Below are 26978 nucleotides of genomic sequence, written 5' to 3' on the forward strand. Positions count from 1 at the left end.
TTTGTATCTTTTAATCAATTGGCAGTCAGATTTATCGTTTTATTTATTTATTTATTTATTGCTTGCTTGTAGTGGAGCCTAAGCGCAGTTTAAGTATTGTGCCCGTTTGGAAGAGACCTGAGTCGGCTAATTACACATCAGCAGCGTCGTGCCGAGGTGACGTCACAGGCTGTCAGACGATGGTTGTTTTCCGCCATCTAGTGGTCGATCCCGGGTATTGCGCTTTAAGTGACGCCATCAAGCCCCTGGAGGAAGTCAGTGAGTTCAACTGATTTACTGAACGCAGACGCGTCTCAGAGTGTTGTAGTCTAGATTTCACGGCTGGTCTTTGTCAAGTCCTGCCCAACGTGATGAACAGAATCCCTGCACCTGCTTGTTGTGACCAGGCTCGTCGGTAACGAGGCCCGTGGGAGCGATCGAGAGAAATTAACCGTCCCGGGCCTTTTTTCATCACAGCAGCCCCGAGGTAAAGTCTGATCCACCAGAGTCGGCTTGCTGCTGGTTTTTGACTTGATCCCCAGTCAACCCAGTGCACTGATACTGCTGTTTTGTCGGTGACATTTGAGGTGAAGACAATAATGCTTTGTCAGTGCGCCTGATCAAATCTCACCATTGTCCAGACGCCTGCAGGCGGTACCTCTCTCTCTTTCTCTCTCTGCTCCACAGCGAGGAGAAACCAGTTTAGATTGTAGAGTGGAACCAGTTAGTTAGTCCACCTTCAAGTTTCGGACGTTAAAGTCGGGCCTCTGTGGGATTGGCGTGTTGAAAGATGAGTTTTGAAACTTTCAAAACGACTAACACCCTGACAGCATCTACAAATGTATTCATTTCACATCCATCATGCAGATTTGATCCCCATAAAGCGTTTATGTACCAGCCCAGACATGAAGGGTGTCTTGAGAACGTGTACATGGCAAACATGCAGCAGCGTCGGAAAGACGAGTCAGAAAATACATCATCAGGTCATCAGCTGCAGGGAAACCTAGATCAGCACACTGACCTGCAGCAGCAGCAGCTGTAAAGACATTCAGCGTGATTTCTTGTGTTGAAATGAAACTATTCTGAACATTGATTTTGAGGGGGGGGGGGGGGGGGAAACCCACTTAATATGTGGTTTTCAAATATATTTTTCAGTGTTGAATTCTCAGGTCTCTGGCCACTGCAAAACATAAAAGCATTGCTTCATTCTGTGGTTTTATGTCTCGTAATGTGATGATTTAGCAGGAGAGTGAATCAGCAATAGAACAAGAATGCGTACGCGAAGTGGACTGAAATGTGACCCGTTTGTGAGTCTTCTTCTTCTGGACACAGCAGAACATCACTTCATGATGTCTTCTCGTGGGCTCACCTTGTTTTTGACTCTCCTCTAACTCTCCTGTGTGACACACAAACGCCTCCAAACAGACTGTGTGCTTTCGAAACAGTCCCCCAAGATCCAAAAGGGGACTCTTTTTTTTTTTAACCCATTGCTTTGCCATAATTAAGACTGCACTCCTGTTCGGCACAAAAGATGCTACCAACCGAGGACGCTTGCTTGGTAACGGGACTGTACACAAGCTCCTCTCTGTTTAAACATCATGTCACCGAGCCGCTGTAGAATGTGCCTGTTTACAGGCCTTTGTTTAATTTACGCTGCATTGCCAGGCCTGACATGGTAAACAATTAGGCTGAAATTCTGTTGCATTAGCCGCAGTGAAGCAGCCCAAACAGATTTCAATCTTAAGTCCAAGAACTGACTCATAAGAGCCTAATCCTGTTGATGGAAACAGAATCCCACCCGTGTCAAAACGGCCCGCCGCCCCAGGTGCAGCAGCCACACAAGCCCTGGCTTGTCTCCCTTTATCACAGCTGATGAATTGAAAGGGCCCTCTTGGGCACGCAGCCCAGGCTGTGGTTTGCCTAATTAGAGGGTCTGTTTTCTCATAAATATCTATAGTGATGAAAATTAGGCAAATAAAGGCTGCAGTTACAGCCTGTGAAAGTGTGAGATGCGAATTCCAAACGCAGAGTGACACTGGAAAGAAGAATCTGGCTCGTGTGTCTTTGCAGATTTTCCAAATTGTGTCTTCATGGTTTAATACGGTGCATAATTTTATTTAGCATAAACCCAAATTCCCCTCTTTTGATAAAATGGAGAAATAAAACAGCACAGTCAGCGAGCGGTTGATCGATGCCACCTCACCCTCAGTAATCCATGCATCTGACTGCAATTAAGACCCATTAGGCATCCGTTAACAGTTTCACAGCTGATAATAAGATCAGGACTGATAGCTTATCTGTCGATCTTTTAGTGTCAGTGACATTATGACGGCAAGGATGGACCCGTAATCACATTGTCCTGAGTGATAGCTGCAAACAAAGGCTCAAGCCCCCCCAGATAAGCTGTCCTGCAGAAGCTAATCCCTGTTTTTAACCTGACATCTGTGCTTTAATTTCAACAACCTCAGAGCCTAATTGTCCCCCGTCACTCCCCGGAATGTGCGCTTGCTGATTTAAGGAGTTAAATGCAATAACGTGAAGGAAAATGTGCTTAGTTGAGAATGACGCAGCGACTGGAGGAAAAGACCGCAGTTATAGAAAAACAAGCAGTCGTCACGGGAAGGAAGGAAGCTCCTGTTTGAACCATTTGGTTTGGAGAGTGGGAGTTCTTTTTGACATCAAGATAATCGAAGAAAAAAAACAACTAAAGGTCATTTTCTTGCTTTTTTTCAACTTCTAAACGCAGATTTTATGCCTCACTGTGGTGGAACCCCCCCCTTCTTAGTGGCACGCAAACATTGTTGCCTGATAGCAATGAACTCATGATCCCTTCAGATTAATTACAGCTTGGCTACCGGAAGCTGCTCCTCATTAATCTACGGATTAAAACGGAACTTTTTCTTGTAAAACCATTAATTGGGTGAATTAGACTGCTGAAGCAATGCTTTTCTAGAGTGTGTAACTCGGTTCTTTTGTCGTCCTCTCTGTCTGGATTCAGGATGAGTCACATGAGACTCACTTGTTGCAGCCCCGGCCCATCCCGCCTCTGCTTGTTCTCTCCAGCAAGAGTCTGGCACAGGAAAGATGGAGCTCCACTGTCCTCCCATGACATCACAGCCGTGAGCGATCAGCTGACTGACACACACCTCGCGTGACTCATAACTGCTGAGGGACTGAAAGTTGTTGGAATCGAGAGCAGCTGACTGGGAGTGCGTGTGCGCCGCTTGGCTGTGACGTCCGACACCAAATGAGGATTAATATATTATATAAGCTCAGTACAATAAAAAGCAATGAATGTAGATCTCACCTACACCAGTTACATTGCAAGCTTAATCAAGTGATATTAAAAAGATAAATCCTTTACAACAATTTCTGCAGTTTGCCAGTGGAGAGTCTATTTAAAGTTGTAACATCACACCTCTGTTGGAAACGGCTGCTGCGAGAACACTGTGTGTGTAATACGTGATCAGGAGCACCAATCTATTTTTATCAAATCATGGGGCTTGACATACTGCGCGCTCATGAACGAGGACGCCCACCTCAGGACGTAAAACGTGCTCCTGTTCAAGTTCCAGACCTCCGGATCTTCACCTCCTGTAGGATCACGGCTGAGCCGGGCAGGTGGGGACCCTCAAAGACGCGTACGTACATCAGCACACAACTGGAAGTGCGGATTGACTGTTCTTGTTTTACTTTAATTTAAACTTTCAGTCAGTTTATCCCTTGCTAGTTGTATCGCCGCGCTTCATGTAGAGACACTTTCACAAGTTGATGCGTTTTATTTGATGAATATATCTGCATATTTAGCACTAGCATGTTGCAAACTGTGCAATTAGCTGGTTTTTCATCTGATGTCTTAACGAATGTGTAGATGACATTATTTTGTGGCACCTCCATGTTTGACAGTCTTGTTTCAGTGTTACGACTCTATGACGCTAAAATGACCTTCGGCTGTGGTGATTTTCTTTTGAATTTTAGTGCTTTTGATTGATTTTGCAGGTTGTATTGATCCCTCCCTGTTAAAATGGAGGATTTTGAGTACAGCGTGGAGATCTGCGACCGCGACTGGGAGTGCTTCCTTGCAAAGTGCGAGGAGTGTAACCTGCTGCCTCCATCATTAGCAGGTCTGGATGACTCAGGGATGAGTGACATTGATGATACGGGGTCCATTCTTGCTAAAGGCATTCAGAAACTTGAGCCAACAGCAGGCATTGTCGAGGCTGACTGCTCCATCGACGGCCCCCTAGATTGTGAAGCCTCACCCGTGGAGCATTACCTCAGTAAACATGGCGTCGGCGGAATGGAGAGCGTCCTCTCGGGCAGCGAGGAGGATATACACCTGCAGTCCGTCAATATATTCTTTGAAAGGATGAAAAGTCTTACCGAGATGGGGAGTTTTATTGAGCCGAGCCAAGTGAAAGCTGGAAAAAACAGAGAGGCAACACAGGAGGAGGAGCTGTGTAATGATGGGCGACAAGCCAGGAGCTGCACTGTGCCAAAAAGCATCCCCAAGTTAAACTCTGGGCCTGCCAGGAGTGAAACAGCAGGTTACAAAGAGACCACAGAGCCTGTCGACGCCATCAGCAACACAAACACAAAGAAAAAAAAACAGTCTGCTTCCAATATTTTTCATAAACCACCAGCCAGTAACTCAGAGTTCAAGACTAACATATCAGATTACATCGAAACAGAATTATTCATCAGAGTGGAAACCACAGTAAATAATGTAACAGTGCAGAATCGGTCTCATGACCAGCCGCACTGGACTTCCTGCTCAGAAACCACGCCTCTCACTGACAAGGTGGAAATGTGCAGGTCTCTTGATGATGTTAGTTTGTCGTCCAGCCGGTCAAGTCTCATCAAGAAATATGATTCACTGGGTCATCTAGAAATGGCCAAGGTGAAGGAAGACCAAAACCCTTATTTTTCATTTTCAGACACAGCAAGCACACACAAAATCCCGAGCCAGGAATCTTCTCCATCTGGATCTGTCAAGAGGAAGAGGAGGAAGAAGAGGCAACCCAGCATTGAGCCGCAGGAGAGCGAGAGGCCGGTGAAGCAGAGCGACTCCGAGGAGGAGCGGCACGCACGGACGGGAGAACAGAGTCTTTGTGTACCCAAGGATTTCCATTTGCCTTATCTGTCTACTTCATATTCAGTCATAAGCAATGTCAGTCCGCCTCGCTCCATCCCTGCAAGCCCATGCCAGTATTTACACGAGAGCAGAGTTGGACAAGGAAGGTGTGAAGCTGAAAATAATGAAAATAAGAGACAGGAGGTAACATCAGTGCAAACTAATGGCACTAAGGTGGCAACAAACTCACAACCATGCAGCAGTTTAGGCGATCTGAGTGGAGCTGAAACTGTCAAATCCAACCTGCAGGCCTCAGAAACCCTTAGCAGTGACGCAGGGAATCCACAGCACTCTGATCAGTTTAATCATTCTATCATGGGACGTGAACATAATCTGCTGGGTTCCGCAGAGGTCGAATCAAGAACCCACTGTATTTTACCGGACTCAAGTGATCCTGCCGTGGAAGTCAGCCAAAATGACAAACTATCCGCAGCTAAGTCAGTCTTGGCTCCAGAGGTCGGAAATTCTGGCAGAGACGATCCCACACTGTGTCAAACAGACGCTGAGCCTCCACAGCAGCTGGAAATTGTGTGTCACGACCAATATAGAGCAACTCAGAAGAACTCCGACTCCCTGTTAGATGACGTTCCCGCTCATGTGACGGGTAACAATTCACCACCTGATCGGCCTCAACATCCCTCCGGTTTAGCCGAGAACGTGGATCCTCCTGCGGAAGCTTTCTTAGATGTTTGGATAGAGAAAGCCGAGGAAGCAGCGGCTCCACCCGCTGATGAAGGCAACAAGAAGAGTGAATCTAATCTGGAGGTTTCTGATGACCTTCTCACAGGTTCCTCAGGTGGTACGTCTCTATCATCCTGCTGCACTCTGGACACGGTGTCTTCAAGGTCACTATCAAACGAAAGTATTGCAGACAGCTCATCTGTCAGTCAAAATGACTCCACAATTCATGCAGAGGAAACGTCCCACATCTCAAACACACACAAGAGAGAAGATGCAGCTCCTGAACCTAAAAGTCAGACTTCAAAAAGTAATTTAGGAAGAGCTTCCGCAGCTGGATGTGAGCCTGAAAAGAAACCGGATTCAAAGAATTCAGTGTTTGCCATGTCGTCCTTCTGGAGTGAGATGGAGAGGCTGACAATAAATGATATTCTGGGTTTACGGAGGATGAGCAAAGGTGCTTCCCCTGGTCCCCTGGTCCCCCTAGATGAGAGTGAGGAGCCTGACACACTGGCTGTGACAGACTCAGGTATTTTTACCCAACAGGATGATCTTGAGTCAGTGCGAACCAGCGTGGACATGTTCAGCGAGTCTAAATCTGTGGAGTCAAATCCACTTCCTGTTCTGGTGCTAGATGCTACCTCTTCCCCAAGTGTCATGTGGGAGAGCGAGCCCGTCCCTTTGGGAGCTGCTGTTTACCCCGAGACACTAACATTAACGTCTGTGACTGATGTTTCTCAGCCGGTTCTTTCTGCCAGCGCTCAAAACGGTTACCGAAAGATCTCCAAAAATGTAAGTGTGCACAATCTGCAAGCCCTGGCGTCAGACTCCTTCAGCTACGCGTGGAAAGGCCAAACCTTACAAACCTTAGATGAAGGCGAAACAGAACAAGAAGAGAACGATGGACATCCGTCGAAGCAGGACGTGGACACATCTTCATCTTCAACAGACGGCTATCAAACCTCCCTCACAGATGTATTTCAGTTCCTCTTTGGGGGGAAACAGTCGGTTCCCAGCCAGTCAGAACATTTAACAGCCTGCAATACTGGTGGAAGTTCGGTCTCAGAAAACTACGATCATTTCTTCTCAGAGTTTGACACGGAAAGCTTTTTCTACCCCCTCATCACAGCGCAGGATCAGAGTAAGATGGCGCCAGTGTTTTCCTGCTCTCGCTCGAAAAACATGCAGTTTCCTGAGGCCTACGACTACTTCTTTGCATCTTCTTCTTCGTCCGATGATTCCTCCGAAGAAGAGGAGGATGAAAGCTGCATCCCTTTGAAGGTGGTAACCAGGTTCAGCCAAAGGGAAACTCCAACTTCTACAGACATTTATGACAATTTCTTCACCGATTGTGACGTCAAACAGAATTTCTTTTGGAAAGCTGCGTTTTCCTTTAGGAATTTTAAGTTCCGGGGATCTAGGGTGGAAAAACAGAGTTCCAGTGCTTTGTCTCTTGTACCCGTGAGGCAAAGCGGCAGATCCCTTCAAAGGAAAATTCGGCCACTGAGTGCTTCCAGATATGAAGACATTAACTTTCTCGATCCACGTCTCTACCACCTTGATGACAGGATCTCCAGACAACTACTGCAGCATCCTCTCACATACGAGGACCTACAGACGGCCGTTCCAAACCCGAGTGAGTCCAACCGCATGTCATCAACGTTAGTGATCCGCTGCTGCCAACTGTTTTCAGAATGTCGGTTTTACCTTCAGATGCTCCTCGAACCAACTTTTCTTGTGGGCGTGAACTCTACAGACACGCTCACAACTGTCACACAATACCCTAGCAGCACAAGACGGCCCTCCGTTCTTTTACGTTTAGACCCAGGACTTGCCTTGATTTAGACCTGAGTGCGACAATCTGACAATTTCTCAGATGTCAGGTGAACTCAGAGTTGCTGCAAGAATGTTTTTTTTTTCATGAAATGCAGTCAAAAGTGAAGCAGATGTGTTGCTTTTAGCAAATTATAAATGCATTTTTTTCCCCCAGGAGTAGAAACATTGTGTGTTCGCAATGTGTTATGGCACTTAATCACTTAAAATGAGGCAGTTGTTTTGTGCAAATCTTAATTGGTGGGTAATTTGAAGTACAAAACAAGACTGGTTTAACTTCATGGACCAAACTAACAGTTAACGCTCACATGTAGTACAATCATCTGATTAATTACCCTTAAAAATGTTTTTTTATATCATAGTAAAAGTATTTGTACTCTGTCGTGGAGCTGTGCAGCTTTAGCATTGACACATCAGCTTCTCAGTCGGCCGTCACGGCCATGAGCAGGACAGTTTGTGTCAGCTGTCACAGGACATCGCTGCACTGCCTGCACCTTGTAATGAAAGCCAGCAGGAATGGTTGTACGTGATAACCTGCCTCCCCTCCATGACGGCCCTCTCTCTGCAGCTGTGAAGGTAAACAAGGATTCTCTCCGCCAGTCAATTATAACCTACTAATGTGGCATCTCGCACCAAGCAGTTGGCAGGATGATTATCTTTAATGCTCCGAGACTCGACATTTCAGACAACAGCAGCAGCGTGAAGCAGCCTCGCGTGTTTGCTCAGGTGAAATCTGTGTGAGCTAGAGGGATTTACCAGGTCTCACAGTGACGGAACAGGAAGTCTCGACGTGTCACACAGGCGTCATGTTCAGCTGTTGGTGTGTTAACCCCAATTATAACATCCCTGACCCCTCACTGGACACCCTGTCACCGTATGTCTGTGCTGCATTGCATTGTGTGGTATACTCAGCGATTACAGTAAGGAGTTAACACTCTGACACTTACTTTAAAGGGCTGGATTCGTCCCTGCTGCCTCTCAGACAGTCAGACATGTGTTTGGTCTGTATCGCGTTCGCTTCGTGGGTGCTGAAGACTGCAAACCCACAAGTTGGAGATGCCTGGAAGGCTGGTACGTACGTAAATAAATAGCACTGATGTATTAAGATAACATGCAACTCATGTACTCCTGGGAGTGAAATAGCAAAATAGTGCATAAGATTGCTCACTAAATTTCTATTCAGGCCACATTTAAAAATGATTGGGCAGGAACTTTCTTGAGGCACCTGATATTAGTCGAGTCACATGTCACTGAGGATTAAAAAGAACACCCACAGTCCAGATAAGACTATTTGAGCTGATGTAAACTGTCAGGAGTAAAGTGCTGGCTCTCCTTTCATTTGCTTTGTCACACAGTCCTGCTGGCAAATGTCAGCGCTCTGTCAGCAATCCGATACCTGCGAAAGTACGTCAAGGTGGAGGGAGAAGCAGCAGCCGCAGCAGCAGCAGCCAGACCCAAGCAACTGCAGCTCACCGCCACGTCGGATTCTTGACCTCTCAGAGTCTGAATGTGATCAAAATCATCGTTAATTTGCACTGCGGTAGCTTCATTAATCTTAACTGTTGTTGCTCACTGAGTTGAATGTACATATGTGGAGGTTTTACTGACGTGATATCCCATGGTCGCATTTGAGATGCTTACAATGATGTGGTTGGAAGTTGTGAAAAGACCAAATGGAAGGTTGAGAGGATTCTGACTTGCGCAAAGAAAGCTTCAGGAAGTGATGTGGGACGACTACAGGCAGCGTTGAACCACTGGATGGAGGTGATGTGGACTCGTCTGATGAGGGATCAGGCTGTTTGACTACTTTTATCCTTCAAAATAAATCTCTAATATGGAAATCGAACTAAACTCTATTATCAAAGTGGAATGTTATTTGGGGCGATCACGTGCCAGTATTTTATGATATAAAGGGCATTTTATTTTCATGGTAGAATAATTTATTTTTTTGTCTGTACAGTATTGTTGAAATGTTTATGTATTTTAGTTTTAACTGAAAGAAACATGTCTGAGATTTGTTTTACTGTTTTCTTTATTATTATTATCGTCATCATGGGATTCAGACTTGAAAAATAATGTATTCCGACACTAGAGGGCGGCACAAGCGCATATAAGACCCTGAACTGGAGTGTCACTGCTGTGAGCCCTGCAGTACCTTGAGATATTTGAAATAAATCTGAAATATCTGAGATATCTGAAACTTTACTGTGGTCCAATGTTATTAGTTCACAATATTGATAGGGAAATAGAGCAATGAAACTTTATTGTTTGTCATGCAGGAGGCCCTCTGTTCCTCAAGAACCTCATATTTTCTCCAGCAGATGGCAACATAGAGCTAATATGCAATGTGGCCTATTGTTGGTGTGCTTAAGTTGTTTTATTTTAGAAGCGTTATCATAAGACAGACACTCAGCAGCAACTCGACACTGAGCCCAGCGTTTCAAACTGACTTTCTTTTTTCTTTTTTTTTGCTGGCGCTGCGGCGAAGGTGGTTTGTTAATACTGTCAAAAGAAGTGAATCCAGTGGAGGCCTCCGTGTTTACTGGCTCCTCATTCACTGTTTTGTCATTTCTTTTATCTGAACACAGTTTCATCACTTCAAATGGTGATAACATGTACATACCACTGGTTAAAAGTTAAACCTCAGTGTGCATGACCAGCAACTCGCCGGTGAGCTCAGCGGAGAAGCTCAGGAGTCGATAGGAGAGTCAGACTGATGCCGGGGTTTTGGAGCCGATGTTTGGAATTGGAACATTTGGGGAATGATTTATTGACAGCTGATGGTTTTTATTTATAAAGCAAAACATCCTGGACAATCTTGTGTGCAATATTTTTACACTTTGCTGTGCAATACTTAACATGGTACTGTGCAATAGCCGACGCTTGCGCTGCCAAGCACTTGTGCTGCTCATATTTTTTGTAGTTCTGATCGTGTATTGTAATATATTATAGTTTTTTTTTTACTGTCGTTTATTGTAGTTTCTATTATTTATTGCTCTGTACTTTTTCTGTTGCTACTTCTCTGTTTCTGCTGCTGTAACATTGCCAATTTCCCCACTGTGGGACGAATAAAGGGTTGTCTTATCTTATCTGATCTTATAAGCACCGGCAGCACGTTGGACTGAAAGCATCAGATGAGAATGTAATCATTTATGGTCATATTATAGTCATATAAATATGTTCATGCTAGCATATTAATATTGCAACAGTTTGCAACACTCTGCTTGCTGACAGTTCGCCATATCGTCTTAAAAAGTAAATAATGTGTCAGTGTTGTCGTGTGTCGGCCCACGTAGGATTAAATATATCATTAGGATAAGACAAATTAGAGATACTGCAAACACATTGGTTCGGTTTTCCAGTTTTATTTTGAAATATAAATAAACACCTCAAACAAATGTGACAAAGGAAGCCACGCAGCTATTCTGGAGCAGAGATAAGAAGAAGAAGAAGGAAGAAGAAGCACCTGTAAGGCAGCCAGTTGAAACTACTTCTATTTGCTCAGACAGCGTAGCAGAATGCATGAAATGTACAACATTTACAAAAATATACATCCATTTCTACAACAAGCCTCGATGGAATGCTTTTTTAGCTTTAAGTCGACACAAAGAGAAAAACAATAGATTCACAAGTGAGGATGTTATAAAATACTTAAATAAAAAACATAGGGTTTTTGCACTCAATATGAAACCTTTGACAGTGCAAAGATATGACACTACAAAAATAAGATTAAAAACTACACATTATTTACACTCTTCCATGGTTGCTACATATCAGGCAGCTGAATCTTGTTTGGTGTTTTTCGCCTGTTTGTCTTCATACCTGCGCTCGCTGGTGCTCTGCCCGGCTGCCCAACATCAAACAGCTGAGTGGATTAGCTGCTTCCTACTGTACGCAGCAGCAGGGCAAACCCACGCTGTGATAGCTGGTTTTTATTATCCCTCTGATACGGATCTGTTGTTTGCACACGTCCAGACGAGTGCCGGGCTATTGTTTTGTTTTATGACCATCTCAGTTGGGTTGCCATGGCACCAAGGCCTCTGGCCCCAAAGTCTAATCCTGTCCAGTGTGTCGAAATTCCAGACGCTGGCGGTATCATTCCAGTATCACAGTTGTACTCCCAAATGTTGTCATAGTCCATTTCCTGGTCATCTGGTTCTGTGGGTTCAAGGTAGGAATGATGATCTGTGGGAGCGAGAGAAGATTCACTGTGGGTTTCTAGTTGCACACAATGGAAGACAAAACCTCCCCGTAGTCCCAACATGCTTTTATGTGGTGTCGACCTCGTTCCAGCCTATTATTATACAGTAAAACCTGTACAGTAGCATGCCACTACCACACCGTCTGCTTTTGCCTCTTTTATTCACACACCTGCTCGTGGTACGAGTTTGCCGAGAGAAAAGCCATAAAAAAGTGGGTTCTGTGCTTCAGCTCGTATGTGACACGAGCCTGACGTTATGACAGATTGTAACCCCGCACAGTTGGGTGCTGTCAATAACAGTGAAAGTCCAGTCCGAGGAACCGTGTCCTCCACGAGGGACGTCTGCACAAACAACGTTTCAAACTTTTACATTCCATTTCATTTGCACATTTCCTGCACTTTCAATTAGCCGCTAAGCTTCGCCGACGGACCCAAGAGATCGATCAGTGCAACGTGCACACCGTGTTTCATTTCTGGGTTAATGGAGTGCGAGCATTTCTCTGTGTCCTTGGTGGTATTTAGGTAGGCGGCTCTCAGAACTCTTGTGAGGAAATATGATGCTGCAGCCGCGATTTTAACGAGCCGCCATTGTTTGAAGTAGGGAAATTATTTCGCCATGACATGGTGAACCTACTCCCTCTCTCTCTACTCTTTTTTTTTTTTTTGACAGGATGAAAACTCTTCTGATCTTATTTTATGAAACCCAATATGTTTACTTTAAACCGTTGAACAGGATGTCTACAAGTACCACTTTATTGCTTTTTATAAAACCTTTTCAAGATAATTTCAAATGACTCCTATGACAGATTATATTTCTCTTGTTCGAGCAGCTGGGTTGAGGTTGAGGTTGAGCAGATATAAAAAAGATTGAAAAAGAGCTCGACTCATTTTGACGAAAAGAAATTTAAGTTGCATGAATGAAACCAGATCAAGTGTCCGTGGCAATGAAATCCTGCAAACTCAAAGTAAAGACTACTAATTACTTTTTACCAAATATTTATAACATAGCATGTAAGATTTTGAAGGCTTTCTTGTGGACCCATCGACACCCTGCTGCCCTCCTGTCTTCACCCCAGAGAAGAGAATGAAAGCATGAATCCAGTCCCTACCTGGCGAGTAACCGTAAGACATCTGGGAGGTGTTCATCGCAGAGTTTGACCTGGGGTGTACCTGTCATCAGATGTGAAAACAAGAGAAAATTACTTCCTATGATCAACAATAACAAACATTCTTGTCTTCGCTGTTGTATCTGTTTCATCTGCACCTGTTCAAATATCACCTGCAGCACAAATATACACACACATTGTGCTGCCATGCAGTGTTGCGTGTTGCGCCGCTGCATTCCAGGAACCGGAGTGTCCTGGGAGATGAGGAGCCCTGCGTTTCTCACCTGTTCTTGACCTTGTCTGGGTGCGGGCAGCAGCTTTAGCCTGGACACGGCCTCGGCTCTCCTCTCTGCTTGGCTTTGAGGAGTCTCCATCTCCAGCTCCAAAGTCTGTCCCTGGGTGACAGTCAGGACCAGGCTTCTCCTGCAGCGCCTGCCCACGGGAGGGGTGCAGAGCTGGAAGGACGAGGGTAGGAGCTGGGGGGCCTGCTGCTGGACGTCGAGCCTGTTCTGCTGCTGATGAGCAGAGGAGGAGGAAACATGTTAACACAGGCATCAAACATTTGGATTAATCACACATGAATATTGATTTTTTTGTATATATGACAACTGGAAACTGCACTTTTTTGTGGTGATTTAACCAAAACAGTGAAACAAGTGATTTCTAAATATCGCCTGATGATAAATCTCGCTATGAGACGGTTTGAGATGAAGAAAGATTAAATTAAAGATGAAATCAGGGTAAATATGCATGAACTCGAAGTGTGAACATGTTTAGGGATCAGCTTAGTTATGCAGACCTGTGACTGATTGCTGCAGAGTCCCTGCACTTCTTTCGCTTGCATACATGTTTACATGTGTCTTCACTGCTTGAAAGTACAGATCCAGTATCTTTGACCCTCTTACCACTGGCCCAGCCTCATCCAGGGAGTAGATTTCAGGGCTGCAGGGCTCATCATACAGGGGTGACAAGGGCTGACGGGGTGCACACATGTCCGAGTGGCGTTGTGGGGTACCCAGGGCGTAGTTGAGGGATGTCTGCGGGGTGCTCCAGCTGTTTGACTAATCACAAAACAGATCTCAGGGTTAGTTTAAAACACCGTGTGATGAGGAAAGTCTATCTCCAGCTTCCGACTCTCGTATCTATATTTCTAGCTGTCTCTCTCTCCCTCTCACGCTCGGAGGGTTCACAAGGCGATCACATAAGCCACACTGGGATTCAGGATCCAATTACCAAGTAGAGATTCTGGACTATAGCCAGACATGATCTGCAGCAGTGCTGCTGTGGCAGCAACCTGTTGCCTCACAAATAATCTGTCAGCTGTAAGTGATGTGTAGAACAACTGCAAAGCCGTCCACAGTGTTTTGTTGATGAATCATTGTGTCTTTTAACATCTATAACCTCATTTATAAACACATATACATCATCATTCATCTCAGCCCTCTGCTCGGTGTGTCTATTTTAGTTGATGCACACATGACATGTAAAATAAGTCAACAGTCTTGCAGGGAATATTCAGTTATCAAGTTATACGCCGGACTGAGTTATTACCTTGACAAGCGGGGCTTTCTCCAGGCGTTGTGGGCTGGCACGGTGCAGGGCAGAGTAGGGCGTGCTGTAGATCTGAGATTTCATGGAGCTCTCTGCAGGCTGGAGGTAGGAGCTGCGCTGCGGGGAGGAGTAGCGCAGTGACAAAGGTCGTAGGTCAGGCTTGGTGTGGGAGGACACGCTGTTGGTCCTGCTGCCCAGGCGGGCAGTCTCAGTTGAGGACGGACGGCTGGAGCTGTACTGTAGAGAAAACAATCATGGCAACTGTCAGACTTTATACCGTGAGTGATGTTTGAACCACCGAGCACTAGTAAACCCAACATTATACATTGTGCATTTTTCCAATCACCAATAGTTTTCTGGATCATTCTGTGTTTTTATTAACCCTCTGTTTCTTATTGGATGAAATTTATCTTCATCAATTTAATTGGAGGAGTGGTTGAACAGGTCAGAGGCTGAACAACAACATGTCTGCTGGGCTCTGAGCCCTTTCCAATTAAGGCTAATTGGATAGGCAGTCAGCCTACATAGCACTTCTGCCGAGGGAGTATCGTCAGAAGTCCTGATAAAGTCAAGAGCTGCAGGATTTTTTCAAGTTTGTGAAGTTAACAAGCAAAACTTTCCCTGCTGAATCAGCATATAAGGGCTTCATACTTACGTAGAAGTTGTTTTTAAATAATGTTCCCGCACGCATGTACGTGTGTGTGTGTGTGGGTGGGTGTGTATTTGGGTGGGTGTGAGTGTCTTTGTGAGGCTTGAGCTTTATCACCCGAGCCTTTGTAGCTGAAACAGGAGCGGTGTGTTAATTATTAACTTTGAAAAGTTGTGTAGCTCTGCTCCTCCAAAACAAACAAGAGAGTTTTCTTCATTGATGTAAAACTACCTGATCATATATTTATGTTTGAGCAAACATTGCTCTGTCGGTGTGTGCGTTTAGTTTATTAGTCTGAGTGCTAGCAACCTGCTGACTTACACAGAGGGGTTCAGAGTATCCCGGGGACAGAGGGTTGTCTTCATGAATGGGTAACTGGAGGTTGTAGGACCCTCGTCCACTCTGCGACTGGCTGAACTTTGAGGAGTCGGAGCGTCCTTGACTGTTTCCACTCCACCTGTCAAACTGTGGAGCCTGAGACAGAAATGGCGTAGATTCACATGATGACATCAGCAAACCTTACATTTTTGTTTCTGTATCGCTTTTATTTTTTACAAATACACTTTTTATTTTCTCTCCTGCATCAACTCTTTGACTTCAGAATGCAGGAAGAAACAGCCACGTATATTTAGCTTGACGCTAATGGCAGATGACGACTAACAACAGCGCCCAAACAAACTGTCCTGTACGTCATCCGGTATAATCCACATCTTCTTCATCCGACCACACACTCAGTAATCAACAAACACTTTGACTTGATCTAAAACAGATTATAAACCTTCCTGTTTTGAGGTCTTTCATAGCCATTAGCTTCAAGCTGAATATAGGTGGCTGGTTCTCTCTCTGAATACGAGAGTCACGTGACGTGGGAGGGAAAAAACTTCTTGCGAGCTCAAGATACCTGTTTGTGAGAACATTTTTCAATGAAGTATCGCTTCAATGTACAAAAGAGGCTGAGCTGCATTGTCTTGCTCTGTGTTCACTTGTATTCATCCTTAAATTCCCTCCAGTTACCAACCAGATGGAGATAGTCTGCCTTGATAGTTATGGATCAGCTGCAGCTGTGAATACTTTGACTGTTTCAGCCAAGGAGGGCGGGGCTCACCTCTCTGTGCGTCGGGGTGTAGATGATGTCATACACTGGGGGCGGGGGGCTGAGAACTGGAACATCAGCAGCTTTGAAATGCTGGATCCAGTCACAGAACTCGGCCCTATCCAGACAGGACACCACTATGGGGTTGATCAGCTTCCCTAGGAGGAAGGGGGTGGGGACAAAGCTTGTCATTCGGTCCAGTCACTCACTGGAATGTGCTTTGGTCAGATCACCATTCACTGAGGATAAAACCAGCTCATTCATGGAGGGTTACACTTTGTGACGCTAGCGGATTCATGATAAAGTCCCCCCTTAGCGGGAGCGTGCATAAGAATGTAGACTCATTAAAAACTCTTTCGCGTACAGAAACGCCAGAGAGGAGTGATTCAGTGTGTTTACCCTCAATCATAAATGTGTTGGGCTTGACGTCTTGGCAGGGCGTGGTCACGGTGATCATGTTGAGCGGAAGTTTTCCCTGTAATCATAGCGACGCTTTAACACAACAGTCTGATTGAACCCTGGATGTACTAAATACACACATAGATAAGGTCACGGGAGGGGTTCAGTGAGGTCAAGTGTACCTTGTAGAAGAGCCCGTCGTTCTCCTCTGATAGGATGATCAGCGTCGACGGGTACATCACCAGTAGTCTGTCGCTCTGCTCCTGTGGACACAAGAGCACGAGTGAGGGAAACGCCTGCGCCACATAGCTGGATTCATACTTTTCTCATCCGCTTTCCATTTCCGTTGTACCATCATTTCACCATCACTGAAAAACCTACTGAATGGGCGTTGTTTTGTTTTTTTTAAACATGTGGGATTACTTGTTCGCGGAGATGTTGTTTTCTTCTTTTTTTTTTAGAGCAGGTTAAAAGAAACATATTTCTATTTGAAAATAAAACCAATACAACAATTTTTATCTCAATTTTCAAAGGTTTCTTTTTTTAAGGCAGAATGGAGACACGTGAGACATGAAGCCCCTAAGTTCTTGGCCGTGCGCAAGTAAAACTAAATTGCTCAGACTAGTTTTTATCCTTTGTAAGAACCTGAAAGGTTGAGTCTGATTCCCAGTACCTTTAGTCAAACTGGCTGAAGGGCCATTTCAAGGTGCGGCAGTTTATATTTCCTCTCCCTCTGGGAGGGTGTGTCCATAGAGACAGCTGACATTCCAGCTGTGAGGTGAGTCGAGTCACTGCGTGAGCTGGGCAAATGCCTCTCATACACCCAGGCCCTAAATCTCTCTCACTTCAATAGGATTGCCACTGTTTCCCACAGAGAATTAATTGCAATTATCCACACAAGTCATGACAGGACGACTGGGTTGTTTTTTTTTATTATTGGATGTGACATGTAGCTGTGTCAGCATCCTTTATCCATGCTCATGTTTGAGTTGGTGAGTTTCTGACGCAGTGTTACTCCTCAACAGGAAAATACAGGTCACTTAAGTATTTGGAGATTTACGTTTTTCCATAAGATGGACGCCTCCATTTTCTCTGGCCCCTGAAATCACGTGTGTTGCACAATTTAGAGAAAGAGGTGAGTCACCTGCCGACAGCTGATGTCATCCTGCATTTTACCCAAGTCAAAAAATTCCCAGGGTTAGAAAACATGTCTGTTTTGAGAGTTACAGTCTCATGCACTGTATATTTCCATAAATAGTCCTGTGACTCAGATATGAAGGAGCGATGTTGTACCTGACAGGGGAGGTGCTGCAGTCGAACTTTTGTAACGTAGGCAATGGCGCCCAGGCTATCCCGCTGTGAGCCCTCCCACTCATAGATGGGCTCTCTGTTGACCGAGTTCCTCAGCTCCTCTTTGCCCTCGGACGTCTTCTGCTGGTTTACCTACAACAGAAACGGCAAATAATGAAAGTCAGAAGGAAGTGAGCTCACGAGTTTAGTTTGACACATCTACAGGTTCCTGTCTTTCACCCACGTCCCCATCTGTGGTTGTGGACTCAGCACTTTGAACCAGTACAGATGTGAGAACTGGTTTGATGCAGGCTGCTGTGCGGTCAAGGCCGCTCCCTCGTCTCCAGCCTTCAGGGAGAGCCAGCAGTGACCTACTTGACTCACCACATCTACATGCTCATGCACATCCTGCTTCTTCAGACATGCTTTTGTCCAAAGTATTTTCCTAGCTAAGCTGCTCACGTGGATCTTTTTTGTGTTGCAATAAACGTGCAATTTTTTTTAATGCACCTTGATAAAACATCTAGAGTGAAGATACAGAGACTTTGTTTGGGGAAAGAACTCACCTTCACTCTGGTGTAGTTTTCAGGTGCAACTGCAGTTCCTCCATTTAGCTCAATATTTTCTTTAAGCAGGCCAAACCATAGGTCCATTTCTTCTTGGTTGGCACAATAAACAATGATGGGGTTAAGGCTGACACCTGCAAGGGGCAAAGGTCACAAAGTCAACAAATGAAAGGGGTGACACATTTTTTCCAGAAAACTTTCTGACATGGTGGTGAATCATGAATCTTTTGGTGTTGAGAACTCAGCGCGGTGAAGGTTAACACATGTTCTCGACATTAAACCACATTTAAGACCTTTATTAGATCCCCCCCTTGACCTGCTTCCTTTGGCATGTAGCAGGACTCTTCACTCCCACAAACCGAGCACCCAGGAGGAACTAACAGGACTCGGGATGAAAAGATCTGGAATCTCCCTCTATCAGTCCGGCACATTCCAGAGATAAACAGCAGAGATGGCTATTTCATTCCAGCGCAGTGGCTTGAACTGTACTGGTCAGGAACTGCAGCCCGCGCCTTCATACGCCGCCAATCTGGACTCATCTTATTCATACTAGCACTTAATTGTACACCTCGATCATAAAACTCCCTTAAAAGTCCTGTTTTCCCACAGTTCAAACAAGAAAAGTGAAGTGAAAACTCTTCAGACTGAACCTCAGTTTACAGAGGTCTCTAACTAACTCTTGTTAAAAGTAATGAACTGCCATTATCTAACATTCACAGCAGCGTTAATTCAAACCACGTGAAGGTTTTCCGGGAATTTCATCCAGACCCTCCCATCCACGCTTTGCTTTGTCACTCGCTAACTCACCAGCACCACTAAAGCTGATTCATATTTTCAGCTCAGCGTGAGGAAGACGAAGGTCTCGCAGAGGAAACCTCCACATCTCACTTGACTCAGAATTCTGTCACGCTTCCTCCACATGTTTCCCGTCAGTGATACCTCCCGTCAGGTAAACAGAGGTTCAAACTGCTGAAATACAATACCTCAAGATAACAAGCCCGAGCTGGGAAATTGCAAAGTCAAGTATGAAAGGGAGAGTGTCAATATTGTGACAGCAGAGGTGTTTCGAATTTCAGCGAGATATCAGTAGAAAAATATAAACATAGAAGGCTTCTCATGCTTGGGAGGGACCTTTGATGAAGTGGGATTTGTCTTTTATTTGGTAATTTTACATTAATCCCTAACATCGCGGATTGTTTTGCTTCCCAGCCAAAGACCAAATCCTTTGAGTCCGTACAGCAGCTTATATCTACACCAGAATAAATCTGTTTCTGTCTATTCAAAGTTCAAAAGTGAAGCGGTATTACTACCAGGAATTAACCTGGCTCGCTTTTGGAATGCGCCATAGATTATCGGCAGTGACAAGGCTAAGAGCAGTAGCAGGGCTTATCGGCACGACAGCTGGGCCCAAGCTGAAGTGCACCTGTTGTCTAATAAGCTGGGGCTGGTGTGGCCCCCTGACCATGGGTAGAGGGGGCCCAACTCTAGTTAGTCTTGGGGTTGAGTGGAGGTGAAGAGGGTCCCAGCACCTTTGAATCACTGGAATGTGACAACATAGAAAATGCTGCAGCTTGAAAATAGCACGTGGTTTCTAGCCGTTTTTTTTTTTTTTTTAAGCAAAGTGTATTTTTTACTTTGTCATCGATGAGAGAGACAAACATAGCGGACCACCGGCAGCAGAACCGTCTCCTCATGGCCATCAAATCGTGATAATATGACCATTGCTTTAGTTCATCCTTCTTCCTTTTTAGAAGTTAACCGGCACACAGCAAAAAAAAAAAAAACAAAAACAAAAACAAACAAACAAACAAAAGTATAGCGAGTGTATTTGTCTCATTTCTGGTGAAAAATCTCAACCCTTAATATGAAACAGAACCAGTTAACAGGCAGTATCTCAGCAAGATTAAAGGGCTCCTTTTTAACAATCAAATCGATGATAGATGAAAACGGTTTGAATCATTTTCAGGTCATAAGGGTGATACTGATCGTGCCGGGTGGGGGGGGGGGGGGGATATTTTAACCATTTTTTTTCTATTAAAGGAATAATGACAGAATTCCAAAAATAAAGCCCAAGATTCCAAAAGGTTAGGATCATACACATCCAAACAGGGTATTTTCAGGTTGTAGTAAATTAAATAATCTGTCATTGCCTCAAGCAGAATTTACTTTAAGAGTATATTGTTTTAAACACAAGCCCTTTTATTTAACTAAGTGATGTTTTATATTCAGTATGATGCAATTTCTCTGAAGTGCAAATTGGACAAATATATGAGGCAAGACTTTGTTTTCCTGCTGGATCCGTGAGAACGACACGATGGATAGAACTCCAAAACGGATGAGCAGAACCCTCCATGACTCGGTGCCCACTTTTGTCTTTTCTTTTTGTTTCCCCAAATTACCGTTGATTTGAAAGGCGAACTCCTGAGGTTGGCTGTGGTTGCAGTTCTGCTGCAGGTTGCAGATGGTGAGTTCTTTCAAAGGCAGAGTTCCCTGCACACAAAAATCACAAAAAGTTCAGTCACGCTTCTTTGGATTCCCTCAGTCATACCCACTTTCTGCTCCATTTCATTTGCTGTTATGCTCTATTTGATTAAGCATTCCAGCTCAAAGAAAAACACAGGAGGAAAAAAAAAAAGTGCACGGTGACATTGAGATCAGTCTCTCAAGATGGTGACGTATTGAAGTCTGCGCTGCATTTGCCGTCATCAATATTCTGACTAATGCTGCAGACAGGTGCTTCGTTGTCTCCCGTGCAGTTGAGGCCTCCACAGACACACAGCCGTGATGATTAATGGCTGCTCATGCTTTATGAGACAGGTGAAGAAACATAATCATACTTTCTGTCTAACAACACGCTGCTGGTTGACAACTTACTTCACGTGTCAAAGGGTACGATGACATCACGTAAGACTATGCCTCCAAGGGACATTAAAGCCATAAACATATTCCAGAGAATGTGACTGCTTATTACTGCATACTGGGTGAGTTTAAAACAAAAAAGAAGCTCACCTGGTATGTCAGTCCAGTTGTGTTGTTGGACACAAAATGAAGGTGTGTCTGGAAGAGATCCAGGTAGCAGTCGTGCACATCCTGCAGAGAGAAGAAAAAAGATTTAAACAGTTGCTAAAATTAGACCTGAACGTGAGAATAAATGCTGAACCAGAAAACTGCAAAAATGCCTTTGCAAACCACACCCACAGGTGGCTTCATCCATCAGTACAACCCACTTAAAAAAGAACGAAATAATGTTATTGATCATCACAGTATACACCAAACAATTTTGATGCATAGCGTTCAGGTTGAGCGGGTGTGTGTGTGTGTGTGTGTGTGTGAGAGAGAGAGAGAGAGAGAGAGAGAGAGGCTGTACTTGTTCTCTATTATTCTATCTTCTTTTGTCTCTCCACAGTATTCTATAAAATGTGTAAGCAAGTCTGTGCAATTATAATTTTCTTAATACAGATATTTTAAAAACGGTTTTCTAGGTCACAATAATCATATCAAAGCCCCAGGAGCAACATTAATTAAGATTAATTGCCCGCTGGATTCCTGCAGCAGTTCTTGACCCTGGAACATCTTGCTCCTGTCTCAGCTGCTGATTCATGCATCATCTAAGCGTTTCGATTCCTTCAACTCTCAGAAATGTACACATTTCCTCACGAACCACAGAGTGTGTGATTAATCGTCTTTTTGGCAGCAACCGCTACTTTGTCAACACAGACTTAACCCGTTTCCTTCCTTTGTGGTAATATTTCGTAGATATAAAACACTGTGTTCTTCTCCCGTTGTGATGTCACTGAGCACGCCAACCCCTCGATCAATCTTCTCATCCGACAGCTGTTGTGTCACAACCCCGAGGAGTAGCGGTTCCCACCGTGTGGAGCCGGCGTGTCCTCTATCAGTTCCTGGGATCAGAGCTTCTCTCTCTACCCTGAGGTTTTCTCCCAGAGGTGTTTCACAACTTCAGCAGAGGGGAGCGTGTCCCAACACAGGCTGCGGTCCTCTTTGTGGAAAACTGATTGGATTATTCACAATCACGTCAACGCCAGCAGCCAGTTTCAGCGTTGGTGGCCGGCTGCAGAGCAACATCCTGTTACCCTTCACCTGTTCTGTTGGTTTTGACACTCATGAGGCCTCAGATGGATGACAGGCGTGATGTGTCATTGTGGGCTTGGTCATAGTTTTAATCCTCATTAACCACAATGGAACCTTGATCACCGTTTCTTCCTTGATATTTCAACACAGGGTCATGGGGAAGTTTATTTGCTCTGCTCACCTGGCAGTGGAGGAAACGGAAGCGGACTTTGGAGCTGTGAATCATGCGGCCGTAATTCTTCACATTGATGCTGCTCTTCTTCCAGCCACTGGCCGGGTCGTAGGGAAACGGAGGGTCCCATTTGATGTTCTCTATTGTCTGAAGGTCTTTGTGGGACATCTCCTGTAACCGGTCATTCCATTAGTCAACTACAGACATGGAGAAAACTGAAAAGCAATGAGACGCTTCAGATTTATCTCACCTTCCGTGGGGTGACAGTGCACAGGATATTGATGATGCTGTTGGACTTCTCCTGTCCCTCTTGGGGATTCTTCTTGCGAAACAGGCGACTGCTGCTCAAAAGAGACAAGAATCAAATGTTACTAATGTTTGCCATCCGCTCCTCATTTTCCAAAACGCAGGAACATTTCCTGTTTATGGGCGTTCACTATCATCCACAGAGATGTCCCACACACATCAGCTTTCTTTCTCCCAAATCTAAATAGCACACAGGAGCTGGACCCACTGATGATTTTCCCAACTATAAATCACAGTTTACGTCTCATGTCATGGAAGTTAACCGGAGCTTCTTCCTTCCTTTGTCTTCATTCTATCAATGTCAGCCATTTAAATAAGAACAATCAGGTCCAGTGTGTCAGATAGCCAGGATATGCATAAGAAAATCAGCATTCAATGTTCCTCTTTGTTTTGCATGACCCTCATCTGTTACCATGAGTGTCACGGCTTTATGAGGAAGCACCCCCAGAGCAACGATAAGGCTCAGGGACTGCTTTTACAAGCTCAGATTGTAGTTTATCTGCTTATCTGCACATACGTGTACCAGCGTCCTTACAGCAACAAGGCAGGGCTTTGTCTACACGGTGGGAATCAGGCTCTGTCTAATCAGGAAGTCCATGAGCAACATCAGTCGGTATTAGTGACGATGAGCGTTCACTGATGCTTCCAGGCCACTTTGTGACCCAGAGACAGATATGATAACCGCGCATGCTGATGCAATCTGCACTGATGAAATCTGCGGCTACAAAGTGAAAGAGGAATGTAGATAATAAACAGGTAGTGGATTCACACACCTCACATTCTCCAGTCACTGCTGTGGCATTCGACCCTCTGTGGGGAATACCTGAGCACAAAGAGTTTACGGGGAACACAGGAAACTGGAACACTGAATGTATTGTTCGCGCCGAACCCTCCAACTTAGATGGTGTATCACAATTCAACCATGAGCCGTTGGGATTTTTTTTTTTAAGTGCCCCCCTCCCCCCACCACCACCACCACCACCACCATCACTACCGTTTTTATTTGAAAACCAAGCGCTACAGGACAAAACCAGAACCTGAATCATCACCCAGAACTGGGCAGGAGAACGGAGCTAATGGGAATCAGATGTGGTGATCCAGCAGAGCAGAGTGAGCTGTACCCTGTGTAACATGCCCAGGCATATAATCCCAGAGGATTAAACCCATTCGGATAGAAAACCTAGAACCCATACATGTCTGTCGGCGCTATTCATCTTCAAAGTCTTCGGATCAGATCACAACAAGCAGAGAGCATAAAGCAGATTTATCAATAAACAACTTTTACAGCCCCACATCAAGATCATAAAGGGGGTCATGTCCTGGGTTTGCAGGGTAACCGGAATCATTGACAGCTGGCAGATCATCTTTACAGAAATGCAAAGAGGAGGCAAATGGTAACTGGATCATTGACACCGTTGGCCAGACGGGCACCACTCAGGCACGACTCGCGGACTATCCTGTGTTACCATCTGATCCTGACCTTGGCTTCAGAAAATTCACAGCCTCTGTTTCACCCCACTCCTCAAACCCTGAGAAATACCAAGAATTCCTTCCAGCTGAAACACTAGAGTCTAAAATAACAAACGGCAGTCAAGGGCATGACATGTGACACGTGTAGAGCACAATCCTGAGACACCAGTACCTGGACTAGTTGGTTTGTTCTTACCTGTTCCTGCGGATAAAACTCTTGCTGGAGAATCTGAAGTTGTGCTGGGGGACACATGACATGCTGCTCCCCATGCTGGTGGGCTCTGAGGGGCCTGCTCTTGTAGACGAACTGTACCTCCTCCACCTGTGATGGATGAGTGTAATCCAAGAGAGCAGTGCTGTTCTGGCTGAAGTCAGAGTTGTACTGAGGGAGAAGCAGGCGGGCTGAGGGCTGTATAGTCAGACCAGTGAGAGTGTGTCTGCGTAAAAGGGGTGGAGTTTGTGTGTGTGTGTGTGTGTGTGTGTGTGTGTGTGTGTGTGTGTGTTTGTGTGGTGAATAATCAGCAGGACTCACACCTTCTGTGAGTTGCCTCTGTCTGTTAAATCAATCCGAACAACAAAGACAGGGGGTCCAGAGAGAAGTGTGCCTTTTCACACCTTCCGGGAGCCAAATGGAGCTCATTGTGGGTCGCCCCTGAAACGAGCGGTCACTAAACACACTGGATGGTTTGTGTCAATCAAGGGGGAAGACGTGAGCTTCCAGTGGCATGTCCAGACATGAAAAATGCTTGCAGCTTTAAGTGTTGTTTTTCTTCTTTTTTTTATCATTGTCCTACATACTTTAAACACATCAGTGTCACATTTGTTTCTGTTCTTGGTGCAAATTTTGAAAAAAAAGCTGCGTTTTATTTAGCCAAAGAAGGAAAATGATTTGGGTATCGTCTTCTTTTTTAACAACACAATGAATATAAGATCTTCCATGACTTGTTCTGGCTTTGGGGCAGTCACGGTGTAACAGGAGGATCGTCAAAGAGGACACTTGTGCAGTCTAAGGCTCTCATTTTCATGACACAAGAGATACATGCAAACAGTGGTCCATTTGCATTTAAGGAGTCTGTGAAAGGATGAATCAGATAGCAGCACCTCATGGTGACAACTTTCCTGATAAATTTATCAAGCCTAAAAGAACCAGAATGTCTTTCTTCTTTAAAAACTACTTTTAATTGGCTTTTTGGGTAAAGAACTGTTCCTGCGCGATGTAGATTTAATCTTTGCAAGGGAAAAAAAAAATGTAACAAAAAGAAATGATGCATGGTGGGTAAATTCAGGTTTTCTTCTTTCAGCATCTTGTACATTAGAGGTGTTGGGTTTGATTCATACAGTCACCATGGTGTGAAACTGACGAAGACGTGAGGATAATGAGATGAATCTAATAAGTAAAGATAATGTTTTCCACTTGACTTTTTGATAGTTTGCTGCAATTGCAAATATATACATATATTTACAGTTCTTCTTAAATATTCTATTCATCTCATGTTTTTTATGCCCAGAGCCTTTGCACCAAAGGCAGTTGCTCTTCATCTTGTATAGGATACAACGACAATAAAGGCTTTTGAACTTTGAGCTTGAAGATAATCCTCCTATATAACATCCTCTGTTAACTCTATAATGAATTGCATGACTGTGTCAGCACCACACGTGACTCACATAAGAAAATGTGGTGTTTCTTTTGCGTCCTCCATTGAACAAGAGGTCTTATCAATCAGACGCGAGAGTCATAAATGAAGTCACTGTGTGCAGCCGTAGACGTAAAACCAAACACACGCTGTTGGCTGTCAGGTGATACCAACCTGCCGAACCAGATCTTTGAACGGATGCACCTGAGGCAGCAACAGTCATCCATCTGTTCCAGCCAACTGCAGAGTCGATGTCACCCTGCTGCCTTCGACGCGCTGTGCGATTGTTCTCTAAATCTGGTTTGATCAGGCCCTTGACAAGGTCAAGTAGGTCTAATGTAATCAATGAGTAGTACTGATTGAACTTCACGTGGTAGTCAAATAAAATAAAACAACCCGGCAAGTGGCAGACAAAACAAATTCCTTTTATCACGTAGATGAAGTGCCGACAGATAACACAGGCCGCCGGTCCCTCGTCTTGCCTCCATTTCTGGGTTAATATCACATGATTTGCACTGAGCTCGTTCCTCAGGAGGCAGAAGCATCACATGAAACACTTCTACAAACTGACAACATGCAGACACCATAGGGTTGAAGTCATGACCACCAAAAACACGCTGAGTCACACAAACGGATCACAGCATGTCATTTAGATGCAAATGTTGGAAAAAGGCGAGTCGTGTGGATTAAACTGGATACTTGGTGGCATGTTTTGGAGGAATATCTCGGATATAAATCCCTTGTCAAAGGCAAATTGAATTGTGGCCTTTAAGTCTTGGGCCTTTCATTTTTAAACATTTCAGTGTGTGAGCCCTCACTCGTAGC

At 44.7% G+C, this 26978-nt stretch overlaps 2 protein-coding genes across 3 annotated transcripts; one reads left to right on the forward strand and one right to left on the reverse strand.

Moving 5' to 3' along the window:
• Positions 1-225: 225 nt before the first annotated feature.
• Positions 226-10477, forward strand: perm1a (PPARGC1 and ESRR induced regulator, muscle 1a). The gene is made up of 5 exons (XM_086212774.1): positions 226-466; positions 2978-3620; positions 3979-7427; positions 8579-8695; positions 8980-10477. The coding sequence occupies exons 3-5, from the start codon at positions 4004-4006 to the stop codon at positions 9114-9116; spliced, it is 3678 nt and encodes a 1225-aa protein (XP_086068900.1). The 5' UTR covers positions 226-466; positions 2978-3620; positions 3979-4003; the 3' UTR covers positions 9117-10477.
• A 492-nt stretch (positions 10478-10969) lies between these two features.
• plekhn1 (pleckstrin homology domain containing N1) lies at positions 10970-25065 on the reverse strand. Of its 2 annotated transcripts, none has more exons than XM_086214576.1 (16): positions 24716-25065; positions 22994-23084; positions 22753-22914; positions 21489-21569; positions 20879-20969; positions 18480-18613; positions 17917-18066; positions 16806-16886; positions 16624-16699; positions 16237-16382; positions 15453-15605; positions 14483-14719; positions 13837-13992; positions 13216-13443; positions 12935-12995; positions 10970-11809 (listed from the first exon to the last, which is right to left on the reverse strand). In XM_086214576.1, exons 1-16 carry the CDS (start codon positions 24787-24789, stop codon positions 11625-11627), a joined length of 2106 nt encoding a protein of 701 aa, XP_086070702.1. In that variant the 5' UTR covers positions 24790-25065; the 3' UTR covers positions 10970-11624. The 2 variants fall into 2 exon arrangements, with proteins under 2 accessions (XP_086070702.1, XP_086070701.1); XM_086214575.1 differs by having other exon boundaries at positions 13216-13446; positions 24716-25064.
• Between the last annotated feature and the right edge of the window lie 1913 nt (positions 25066-26978).

The sequence above is a fragment of the Aulostomus chinensis genome, chromosome 9 (genome assembly GCF_037954235.1).
Source record: "Aulostomus chinensis isolate RoL2024-O1b breed Wild chromosome 9, RoL_Achi_v1.0, whole genome shotgun sequence".
Taxonomy (NCBI): domain Eukaryota; kingdom Metazoa; phylum Chordata; class Actinopteri; order Syngnathiformes; family Aulostomidae; genus Aulostomus; species Aulostomus chinensis.

Coding starts and splice junctions, on each gene's coding strand:
- perm1a (XM_086212774.1), top strand. CDS start 4,004: ATGGAGGATTTTGAGTACAGCGTGGAGATCTGCGACCGCGACTGGGAG. Junction 7,428..8,578: donor GACGGCCGTTCCAAACCCGA/GTGAGTCCAACC, acceptor CTTACTTTAAAG/GGCTGGATTCGTCCCTGCTG. Junction 8,696..8,979: donor TGGAGATGCCTGGAAGGCTG/GTACGTACGTAA, acceptor TTTGTCACACAG/TCCTGCTGGCAAATGTCAGC.
- plekhn1 (XM_086214575.1), bottom strand. CDS start 24,789: ATGGGGAGCAGCATGTCATGTGTCCCCCAGCACAACTTCAGATTCTCC. Junction 22,915..22,993: donor GCACTGTCACCCCACGGAAG/GTGAGATAAATC, acceptor GACCGGTTACAG/GAGATGTCCCACAAAGACCT. Junction 16,383..16,623: donor CAACACATTTATGATTGAGG/GTAAACACACTG, acceptor CCTTCCTCCTAG/GGAAGCTGATCAACCCCATA.